This window comes from Xyrauchen texanus, chromosome 44 (genome assembly GCF_025860055.1).
Source record: "Xyrauchen texanus isolate HMW12.3.18 chromosome 44, RBS_HiC_50CHRs, whole genome shotgun sequence".
NCBI classification, from domain to species: domain Eukaryota; kingdom Metazoa; phylum Chordata; class Actinopteri; order Cypriniformes; family Catostomidae; genus Xyrauchen; species Xyrauchen texanus.
The window spans coordinates 8884459-8897065 of NC_068319.1; the positions used below are offsets into that span (position 1 = coordinate 8884459).

General features: G+C 37.8%; 1 protein-coding gene across 3 annotated transcripts in view; it reads right to left on the bottom strand.

Annotated features, from left to right (window-relative positions):
- vezf1a (vascular endothelial zinc finger 1a) overlaps window positions 1–12607 on the bottom strand; it is a 31990-nt gene that overhangs the window by 3547 nt on the left and 15836 nt on the right. For 2 of the 3 annotated variants that reach the window (XM_052117174.1, XM_052117175.1), the window contains exons 3-5: window positions 8195–8264; window positions 7821–7986; window positions 1211–1246 (exon numbers count right to left, since the gene is read on the bottom strand). In XM_052117174.1, coding sequence (XP_051973134.1) covers window positions 1211–1246; window positions 7821–7986; window positions 8195–8264 — 272 coding nt within the window. The remainder of the gene's footprint in view (window positions 1–1210; window positions 1247–7820; window positions 7987–8194; window positions 8265–12607) is intronic. The other variant, XM_052117176.1, reaches the window with a different exon arrangement.

Here is a 12607-nt window from a genome sequence, read left to right on the forward strand (position 1 = left end):
GAGGTGAGGGTTCATTTAATTTTAGTTATTTTATCTCCCCAATATGGAATGCCCAGTTCCCACTACTTAGTAGGTCCTCGCGGTGGCGCGGTGACTCACCTCAATCCTGATGCCGGAGGACAAATCTCAGTTGCCTCCGCATCTGAGAATGTCAATCCACACATCTTATCACGTGGCTTGAGTGCGTTACCACAGAGACATAGCATGTGGAGGCTTCATGCTATTCTCCGCGGCATCCATGCATAACTCATCACGTGCCTCACCGAGACCAAACCATATTATAGCGACTACGAGGAGGTTACCCCATGTGACTCTAACCTCCCTAGTAACTGGGCCAATTTGGTTGCTTAGGAGACCTGGCTGGAGTCACTGAGAACACCCTGGATTTGAAATCGTGACTCCAGGTGTGGTGGTCAGCGTCTTTACTCGCTGAGTTACACAGGCCCCCGAGGGTTAATTTGATTTCAAATATTGAATTTTCAAAAAATTGTGTATTTAAGCCAGTTGTCACTAGGGGAAAGGAAGAAAGATGGACGACAAGTGTTTGAGTACATGGACAAGGTTATGCCAGGATTGCTTGAGTGAAATCCAAACTGGAGTGGTGGTGGCGTAGTGGGCTGAAGCACATAACTGTTAATCAGAAGGTCACTGGTTCGATCCCCACGGCCACCACCATCGTGTCCTTGAGCAAGGCACTTAACTCCAGGTTGCTCAGGGGGGATTGTCCCTGTAATAAGTGCACTATATGTCGTTTTGGATAAAAGCGTCTGCCAAATGCATAAATATAAATGCAAATATACTTGTTTACCAGCCTCAATTGTTAAGGCAGGGGAGTAGGTCCTGCTGTTAGTCCCAAAAACACTTATTTTTTATGTAACCTTGTTTTTATGATTGCTTTTTAGCACTGTTTATTTGCACATTTTGCACCCCTAATGGATTAAACATCTTTTTTGAATGTCATTCCTTCTCTCCGTTGATCACTCCTTGTTTAAGAAAAAAAAAACTGAAGTTCCATCATCAGTGGAATAGGCTATTGGGGCTGGCAATCACATTTTTCAGTTCATGATTTCACCTAAATGATATAAATAAAGCATGTGCACACAATAGGAACATAGTTTGTTTTGAACAACAGAGGAAAGAGGAGAGCAAATGGTTATGGTGTGTGTGTACATCTACTTTCCCACTTGGTTTTGTTTTGTTTCGTTTTTACCTTTTCGTTGCCCTGAGTAGTTCCACTGCCAGTCTCCTATTCAGAAACAGACAGAGGGTTATGAAGGGCAGGCAGCTGCCTGCAGTGATGCATTATGAGACCCATATCAACACAGGGCTGCAGGTCTATGCGTGAACTCATAAATGACTATAACTTTACAACAAATGCACTTTCTATAATAAAATGATTTAACTCCTTTCAGCCAATTCAAAGAAGGCAGATTTAAAAAACAAAAATAATTTAGCTTTTTAAATATACAATAGTAAGTCTAACAGAAAAAATTATCAGATAATCAAACAAGAGATTGAGCTAATCACGGATAAGCAGACAGACATGTGAAAACTAAACTACATGAGACAGATGCATTTAAATGTGAACTCTATGATAAATGGAGTGTTAATGCATGAAAAAAAAATCCTTAAAAAACTTTAGAACTACAGTTGAAGTCAGAAGTTTACATACACCTTAGCCAAATACATTTAAACTCAGTTTTTCACAATTCCTGAAATTTAATCAATGAAAACATTCCCTGTCTTAGGTCAGTTAGGATCACTACTTTATTATAAGAATGTGAAATGTCAGAATATTAATAGAGAGAATTATTTATTTCAGCTTTTATTTCTTTCATCACATTCCCAGTGGGTCAAATGTTTACATACACTTTGTTAGTATTTGGTAGCATTGCCTTTAAATTGTTTAAATTGGGTCAAACATTTTGGGTAGCCTTCCACAAGCTTCTCACAATAAGTTGTTGGAATTTTGGCCCATTCTTCCAGACAGAACTGGTGCAACCGAGTCAGGTTTGTAGGCTTCTTTACTTGCACATGCTTTTTCAGTTCTGCCAACAAATTTTCTATCGAACTGAGGTCAGGGCTTTGTGATGGCCACTCCAGTAGCTTGACTTTGTTGCCATTTTGCCACAACTTTGGAGGTATACTTGGGGTCATTGTCCATTTGGAAGACCCATTTGCATGTGTTACGCCACGCAAACATTTCTGCAGCCAGGATAGAGAGGTATACAGTCAGCAACAAACATGCACCTTTAAATAATATCCATCAACGGGTCATATAGTTCTTATATTAAATTATAATAAAATGTGTATAGCAAACGTTTTGCAAAGACAGGTTTTCAAAACACGGTTAATTACACTCTCTTCTGATTATCGTAATTATAGCATTGCAGTGTCGTATATCAGTTTGGTTGCTATGTGATGTCTCAGACAATCAATATGCCCCTTAAAATCATGACATAACCCATCTCAAAATTAAATACAAAATACGCTTCCTCTTTGACATGTTTGTGTTTAGATGTCAGGTAATTGTCACTGAATTTCAAATTAAGTGAAAAGCCACATCATGCTTGATCACCATCGATCATAGTTTTCATGAACTATCATTGCTGCCACGTCCGATTATACGAGAACTTGTGCCCATCCCTAGTTTCCTCCAGCATCTTCACATGGTCCTTAGCTGTTGTTCTGGGATTGATTTTCATTTTTCGCACCAAACTATATTAATCTCTAGGAGACAGAATGCGACTCCTTCCTGATCGGTATGATGGATGCGTTGTCCCATGGTGTTTTTACTTCAGTACTATTGTTTGTAAAGATGAACGTGGTACCTTCAGCCATTTGGAAATTGCTTCTGTGGACGAATCAGTCTTCTGGAGGTCCACAATTTTCTTTCCTGAGATCATGGCTGATTTCTTTTGATTTTCCCATAATGACAAACAAAGAGGCACTGACTTTCCAATTGGCCTATCAGAAGCTAATTGTCTAAAGGCTTGACATAATTTTCTAAAATTTTTCAAGCTGCTTAAAGGCACACATAAGATGAAATTGTGATTAAAAGTGAAACAATCTGTCTGTAAACAATTGTTGGAAAAATTACTTGTGTCATGCACAAAGACTTGACAAAACTCTAGCTTGCTAATATGAAATTTGTGGAGTGCTTAAAATATTAGTTTTAATGACTTCAGCTAAGTGTACTGCATGTAAACCTCTGACTAGCACCATGTATGCTAGGAATGATAGAGGTCAACCGATATTTCTTTTTTGACTCGATTAATTGATTTTGACTGACGGTTTTCCCAGAGAAACTGGAGAAAAAGTTGAATGCATTAAGTTTTCTTAAAGACGATTAACAAATGTACTGTCAATTTAGCATAAACACTGGTTTGAATGGCAGAACCTTTGTGATTTGTCCACCTGAAGTCATTACACTGAAGCACACCTCAAACACAGCAGTGATTCAGTGTAAATTGTTAAAGTGATGGGGAAAGGAGCTCTTAACACTATTTGTTGTACAAAATATGCCCAGATGGAACTTGTGACAGGAATCAAGTATTTTTCAGCCTAATTAAGGCACATTTTAATTACCATAGAGTCACGCCAAGTCTTAACTATCACCAAAACGCAGGAGACGTTTTTGTCTGCAAGGGCTTTTCATGTGAAGTTCAAAGTGGCGCTTGACGCTAGCCCTGAAGCAAATCATGATAAAAGATTCATGATGGCTGTAACAAAGCAAATTGCCAGTCTGCCGGCTGATTAATATTGTGGAGAATGAGAGTTTAAGAGATCAAATGCCTATTGCAGTGGTTCTCAACCTTTATTGATGAACACCCCCCATCCCCCCCAATTCGACTAAAAAAACAAAACAAAACATAAAACACAAAACTCATTATTTGTGTTATTTGCTCAATGCAACTTCGATGCATGATTGCATCATTTGAAAGTTTTGTTAATAAATTCAGCAGGCTTACGCATGAATGAGACCAAACCTTACGTTTCTTGAATTAAAACAGATGGAGGGCTATTTCTGGGGCCTATAATATTAAAATGCGAAGACAGAAACTAATAATAAAAGTGATAGTTAATATATTTTACATTTGCCTTTTTTGAAAATTTGTATTTATTAATTAATTACTTTTATAGTTTTAACAGTGGTATTTGTAAAAAGACCATAGTAAACACATGGAAGCATGGATCTTCTTCACTACCATGGTTAGATGTAACATCATTTCTAGCAAACAAACTATGGCATTTTTGTAATTATGGACAGTAGACCTATTCTACACACATGTAAAAACAATAAATACAAAATATTAATATTTATAAGTTGTAACAAAAATGTATTATATTCCCTCACTCCCCTAATGTAGCTATGACAAATTTAATATAGATATATGCAACATAATAATATTTATTATCAGCCTATTTCAGCCTAAAGTACAGGTACATTACTATAGTAAATTCAAGGGTGATCCATTGAGAACCCCTGACCTATTGCAATGAATATGCAACCTATGTGGGGACTAGATCTTTCAATGAATCAAACCCCCACTTAGATTTTGGGAAAAGATTAATGTTACTAAATTGGTGTGTTATTAATGCTTTTTCTATCTTTACAGACTACTGTGGAAGGCTTTGTTTGGAAAATATTTATAATCATTATATTGTTTTGTTTTCTTTCCAAAGAAGACAAAAAATTAATTTTGACAGGAAAAGAAGCATATTTAGAGTTGATTTTCAGCACCTTCAAAAACTGTGATGAATTGCGATTAACTACGAAAAATTATACGATTAATAACGATTAAAAAAAATTATCAACTGACAGCATTAGTTTTTACATGATACAGGACAATTATTATGAATCATCACTGATGGTCTACTATTGATGAATGATGATCTAAAGTTGATGAATTGCTGCTCATAAAGTATTTGTTTTATTATATGACATTGTTTAATTGATAGTGTTTATATTGTAATATGTTTTAGATGATCGAAAGAATGCATAATTTGTGTGACATTTAAAATCCCCATTCTATTTCACGCTTGTTTAGATACAGAAGTTCCATTTTATGCACAAAATCCTTATTTTTTTTCAGTTATTTTTATTTTGGTTGAACAATAAACTGCATCTAGCATTTCATTCATTTTGGACTCTTGTTGCTGGATTAAGGACAAATAAATTTATATTTTTTAAACCCATTCAATAAAATACTTTTGGCCGAGTAATCAGTTATTGGCTTTGTCCACCACCTTAGTTGTTGCAAAATCCAATATCAGTCGACCTGTAAATGAATGATGCCTCAAATCATGTGGCTTGTTGAGGATAAGTGTTACTGACTACTTATGATAACATAAAAAAAGATGAAACAATGGGTGCTTTTGCCTTGGGCTAGTAAGCATATACTTCATACGAAATCAAAGAATGAATGGATGTGACGTCATTTAGAACAAAATTTGGCCAAAAAGACAATGTTTTTGCATTCTTTTCGGTAGTTCGTAACAGCTCGCATGGGCAAAATTTTAGGAAAAGTCCTAACAGTTTAACACCTTTTTACTGCCATTGGTCCACATCATCAGTAGGTGTGACCTGGAGCTCCACCTACCTAACGCTTACAGCTCATTCTGTTTATTTTGTTCAGTCAGTCAAAATAAGTCAACAAGAACAAACTGACATTTAGAATTATCAGTGATCTCATGCAAATTTACCTACTGTACATCTAGCAGGGCTCTTCAACTACTTTCTTGCGTGGGCAATTTTATCCAGATGAAAACTTGGCAGGGACGAACATTCCGTATTCATCTTAGCCATCACTTTCTTCGCAAGTAACACTTTACTTAAACACCCTTAATACTGTTTGTTTATTTATATTAGAATAGTCACAGGGTATACTGTATTGAGTTATCATGTTTTAAGGTCGGTCCATAAATTCCTTCATAAGAACTGGCTCTTAATTAACAAATAATTTATCAACTTTACTTTAAAAATAAATACAAATAAACAAACAAAACATCAATCCTTTTTCAATTTTAGGGCTATATATATATATATTTTTTTTTTTTACAAATTATGAAAACAGAGGAACATTTAGATCTGCTAAATCCCTCTCACAAGAAAAAAAGAAAAGTTAAAATGACCATTTTCTCTATAAAGTATCATCTTATTCAGTGAGGGGGAAATCCTGCAGATAATCATAGGGAAAAGAAAAACAAACTGAGTTGATGCTGTTCATTCACAGCTGTACAGAACCAAATAGAATCCAAATCAAAAGAATTTGCATGTCCATTTCCACATTTTCACTTTTCGACAAGACCCTGCACAGATGAGACAGCCCGTTTTACACTTCAAGAATTCTTTTCAGCACATCTACTTTGAACTCTATACAATTAAGAGATATATATAAATACATTTGATTGAAAAAGACATGATCGAATGCTCACCTAAACGGTGCGATCCATGTTTAGCAAAGCAGTGTGTCTAAGCTACTGCATGAAAAGCTTAAAACACACACTCCGGTATGGACAATTGATGACGGCTGACGCATGTGCCAATGAGTGTTGTTTTGTTTTTTTATTTTTATCCCCTTTTTTCTCCCTATTTTGGAATGCCCAATTCCCACTACTTACTAGGTCCTCACGGTGGCATGGTTACTCACCTCAATCCGGGTGGCAAGGTACAAGTCAAACCGTGCATCTTATGGCTCGTTGTGCATGACACAGAGGAGTCTCCACATGTGGAGGCTCATACTACTCTCTGCGATCAACGCACAGCTTACCACGTGCCCCATTGAGAGCAAGAACCACTAATTGCGACCACGAGGAGGTTACCCCACGTGACTCTACCCTCCCTAGCAACCAGGCCAATTCGATTTGGAGACCTGTCTGGAGTCACTCAGCACACCCTGGATTCGAACTAGGGGTGGTAGTCAGCATCAATACTCGCTGAGTTACCCAGGCCTCCCCCATTGAGCATTGTTAAACTTGCTGCTGATTGCTGAGCCTCGCACCTATGAACAGCACAGAGAGCACTCTGGTATATCAGACAGCAAGGCAATTTTATAAAAAAATCTGATGGAGGGCACATTTGGGCCGCAAGTTGACTAGCCCCTCATCATTCTTGTCTTTATTCTGCACATTAACACTTATATATACTGATCTTGCAGCGGTGTCAGTGTCATCATAAATTACAATAACAGCATGTAATCGGTGCTTATTATGGCCGTGTTCTAATAACAGTAATTATGGTTTCGGTGCTGTTCAAACCCAGTATGTCCTCTTTCTGCAGAGTGCATATCATACTCAACACATATTGTGTCCCTGACTTTTTCTTGACCCTGTCATACCTTATTCTTACAAAAGGTTGTTATTAGTCAGTGCAGATCCTGCATAAGAGAATGATGACAATTTTCATTTATGGGTAAACTATCCCTTTAAGACCTGAACTAGAAAGTAAAAGGCAATGGCAAGCAAAAAATAGTCTAGAATGTTCCACAAAACCATGCAAAGGATTAGAACCTCGTCTGATAGGATATACCTGCTTTAGCAAGCCCTGTGAAACTAATTTGTAGTACTAAATGTCTGCACTGGGGCTCTTCAACTCCAGAGTAAATGGAATAGGGGGGACCAAGTCACCTCTAATAAACCAGAGAATTTGGGAGCTGACAAGACAGCATAGAGCTGAGAGACTCAGAAAGGAGAGGATGAAAGATTAGTAGAAGGATGTTGGTACTAGAGCTACATGAGTCACCCAGAGAGGCGGGGAGAGTTATTGACTGGACAAGAGGCTAATAGTATGTTGTGGCAGCCAAGCACATTGCACTTACCTTTGTTACAGGCATTGTTGAAGTTGGTTTGGCCGTGTGTTTTTAAGTGGCTGGTGATGTAGGCGGCACTCAGCATCTTTCCACACACATTGCAGGTGACCTTCCCTTCGTGCCGAATCATGTGTGACCGGAGTCTGTCTTTGGTGGCAAAGGCTGATGTACAGGCCTGCAGTGAAGATTCAAAACTTTATCACAAACCATCCAGTTTGTCTATATATGGTTACATTACACTTCAATTAGGAGACGCATTCTTGTCCACCACTATTTAAAGACTTTTAAGTTCTTTACTCAATGCTGGTAGCTAATGAATTACTCTTTCTGGGGTTTACATTTGTTTCTAGCGATGATGTAATGAGGTCTCTGATTCTGCTTACCGTTACTTGGCATTTGAAAGGTCTCTCTGAGGAATGAACGTGTTTCACATGGCAGCTGAGATGGTCTGGCCTGAAAAGAGATAAAACAGTTGGAGAACATTATTGGGTTGGAAAACAACTCCAGACACTTTTAACACTTTGGAATTCTACAAAGAAAAATATTGTGAAAATGTTTTTCATACTCTCACTAATATTTTACATTTGTCTGCTAACAATGTCCAGCAGTGTATGTACATGTTACACAGGATAGTGTAAGGCATGTCATTTCCACCAAATCCTAAATTCTGTTTCTGTGGTGGAAATTACGGTGATTATTTTTGGTCCTTTTGAGTCCTTTTTTTTGCCAAGGTCAATTTCATAGCATTTTATATATCCTAAATACACACATAATTAAATAATATTCACACTTTTTGCATAATTTGGCAAGAAATTACAGCTTAATTACAAATGACAGCAAATAAAAATACTCTGCTTATAAGTGATATTTGAATTATCTTTAAATATCAATGGACTTAAATCACAAACATGTTCTTCACTGAAACCTTGACTTGGTTGAAACCTTGACTTGGTTAACATTTAAGTATATATATATATATATATATATATATATATATATATATATATATATATATATATATATAAAAAAAGGTAGGGCCATTTTTTTGGTCCAAATGATGGCACAACTGTGGTGAAAGTCTTAATTTATACATATATATATACACACACATACAGTATCTCACAAAAGTGAGTACACCCCTCACATTTTTGTAAATATTTGATTATACCTTTTCATGTGACAACACCGAAGAAATGACACTTTGCTACAATGTAAAGTAGTGAGAGTACAGCTTGTGAGTGTAAATTTGCTGTCCCCTCAAAATAACTCCACACACAGCCATTAATGTCTAAACCTCTGGTAACAAAAGGGAGTACACCCCTAAGTGAAAATGTCCAAATTGGGTCCAAAGTGTCAATATTTTGTGTGGCCAGCATTATTTTCCAGCACTGCTTTAACACTCTTGGGCATGGAGTTCACCAGAGCTTCACAGGTTGCCACTAGAGTCCTCTTCCACTCTGGTGGATGTTAGAGACCTTGTGCTCCTCCACCTTCTGTTTGAGGATTCCCCACATATTCCCCACATATTAGGGTTTAGGTCTGGAGACATGCTTGGCCAGTCCATCACCTTCACCCTCAGCTTCTTTAGCGAGGCAGTGGTCGTCTTGGAGGTGTGTTCGGGGTTGTTATCATGCTGGAATACTGCCCTGCGGCCCAGTCTCTGAAGGGAGGAGATCATGCTCTGCTTCAGTATGTCACAGTATATGTTGGCATTCATGGTTCCCTCAATGAACTGTAGCTCCCCAGTGCCGGCAGCACTCAGGCAGCACTCATGCAGCACCAGACCATGACACTCCCACCACCATGCTTGACTGTAGGCAAGACACACTTGTCTTTGTACTCCTCGCCTGGTTTCCGCCACACATGCTTGACACCATCTGAACCAAATAAGTTTATCTTGGTCTCATCAGACCACAGGACATGGTTCCAGTAATCCATGTCCTTAGTCTGCTTGTCTTCAGCGCGGGCTTTCTTGTGCAACATCTTTAGAAGAGGCTTCCTTCTGGGACGACCAATTTGATGCAGTGTGCAGCGTATGGTCCGAGCACTGACAGACTGAACCCCCACCCCTACAACCTCTGCAGACATGCTGGCAGCACTCATACGTCATCACCTGGCCAATACCATCCCTACAGTGAAGCATGGTGGTGGCAGCATCATGCTGTGGGGATGTTTTTCAGCGGCAGGAACTGTTAGAATAGTCAGGATCAAGGGAAAGATGAATGCAGCAATGTACAGAGACATCCTTGATGAAAACCTGCTCCAGAGCTTTCTGGACCTCAGACTGGGGTGAAGTATCATCATCCAACAGGACAACGACCCTAAGCACACAGCCAAGATAACGAAGGAGTGGCTACGGCACAACTCTGTGAATGTCCTTGAGTTGCCCAGCCAGAGCCCAGACTTGAACCCAATTGAACATCACTGGAGAGATCTGAAAATGGCTGTGCACTGACGCTACCCATCCAACCTGATGGAGCTTGAGAGGTCCTGCAAAGAGAATGGGAGAAACTGCCCAAAAATAGGTGTCCCAAGCTTGTAGCACCATACACAAAAAGACTTGAGGCTGTAATTGGTGCCAAAGATGCTTCAACAAAGTATTGAGCAAAGGCTGTAAATACTAATGTACATGTTCGTTTTTTATTTTTAATACATTTCACGTTGTCATTATGGAGTATTGTTTGTAGAATTTTGGGGAAAATAATGAATTTAATCAATTTTGGAATAAGGCTGTAACATAACAAAATGTGGAAAAAGTGAAGCGCTGTGAATACTTTCCGGATGCACTGTATATAAATCAACCCTAAAGTGCCAAAACAACACTGGACTTGCTCACATTCTCAGATATTCAGATTGACTTCTGCATGAACTTCTGAAATATTCATCCAGCTATCAGGCGATCAGACTGACCTTATAACTGCTGTGAGCTAGAAAAGATGCTCATTCCCCAATGTTGCAATCAAATTTAAAGTAGATTTGGATTAAAACAAACGTAACAAGAGTGTTTCTAAAATACGCCAGAGGCGTTTATACATTTTTTTTTTCTGGTGGCATTCTCAGAGCTCGAAAAACAGCTGTTTCTCTCTGTACTTTGACTTGTGGCAATGCATGACTAATAATCTGGGGATTCATTTCAGGCATAGCAACATAAGCAGGAAGAGGATGCCTGTCTGATGGTCTCACAGCTCTGCTGTTTAATTTCAAAATGAGGTTATAAACAAGCTTACTGACTCCCAAAGCAGCCGTGTGTCTGTGGCCCCTGAGTGACTCAAAGGGAAACCCCAGTGCTGATCCTCTAAGACAGAACAAACAGGAGGGAAGGAGGGAATAACAGAGGAATACGAGCACCCCCCTCCTTCTGTTCATGCAGACCCTCTGCATGCTGGGCTCTACAAAGGCAGGCGGTCAAATTCATTCACAACAACTATAAATCAGCCAGTGTCAGCCAATAGGAACGAGACAATCTTAACATCATCAGAACAGCAGATGGTGGATTCGGCTCGAGCTTTGAACAAATATTTCAGCAGACAGTATTAAACACACTGACATCACAATCCACAAACAGCCCAGTTTTAATGCAGGATGGAAATCAGCCTTCTTACATATCCTTTAAATTTATATATTTTTAGCATTATTTGATGTTTTCATAAGTGTTAATTGTAGGGTTGGAAACAAATTAAATACTGGAACCGAATGATTCATGATGTTTGGTTTTGTTAATGGCTCTTGAGTATGCGCAATTTTTTTGCAGATGTATATGGAACGCTGTACTAAAATACTTTAAGGAATGATCCAGGGTCAAATCCTGGCTCAATCAACAGCATTTGTAGCATTATGTTGATTACCGCAGAAACGCATCACATGATAATAATAAAAAAAAATTGCGGTAACAGTAAGGCACTTAAAATGACCAGAAATAAGTAACTGATTACCCGTAAACAAAAATGTCTTTTTTTTTAAGTGGTGAAAGTTGGCTTTTTATAAATAAAGCGCTCAGCCCATGTTCAGATATTTAGCGTCTGATGAGCTTCAGAGTTTCTCGTACCGCTTTTGCATTTCCTTTACACCATAAAAACAGATCCTTGTCCATTGGTATTAGGGCTGCAACTAACGATTATTTTGATAATAGACTAATCTAATGATTACTCGACTATTCGGGCGATTATTTCAATGATTAATCATTAGCACTTAACCAACTATTCAGCTTGTGCCCCGAGTTAAAAGGTTGTATTAAATGTGCTTGCTAACAATAAAGAGGACAGAATCATCTTTTAAATATACCTCTAAATGACATTCACTGAATTAAAGTCTCAACTGAAATTAATTTTAAATCAGTGTTTGTCAGTTTCCCATTTAAATTAGTCTAAAAATCTTTAAAACAAGATACAATTACTTCAGAAGCAACATTTGTGATATTAAGAATTACTGCATCTTGAATATAAGTGTATTTTGTCTACAAGTGTTTCTTATATACAAAATACAATTTTCACGTTTATACTTTTGCCAGTGCAAAGACAAAATATACTTATATTCAAGATATATTCTCTGAAAGCTCTTATATGCTGCTTCTTAGGTGAATGCATCCATTTCTTTTTTTAAGGATTTTTTGATATTTTAAAATATTGTATTTTTTTTTTTACTCTCAGAAAAAAACATTGTCTTCTGTAGTATAGCTCTTAAAGTAAATGTACGTTGTTTTAAATGTTTCAGATATTTATATTGGAAAACGAGCCAAAAAAAATAAAAAATAAAAATGTATTTTGTTGCAGTATATGGGGCAAATACCATTTCCATCC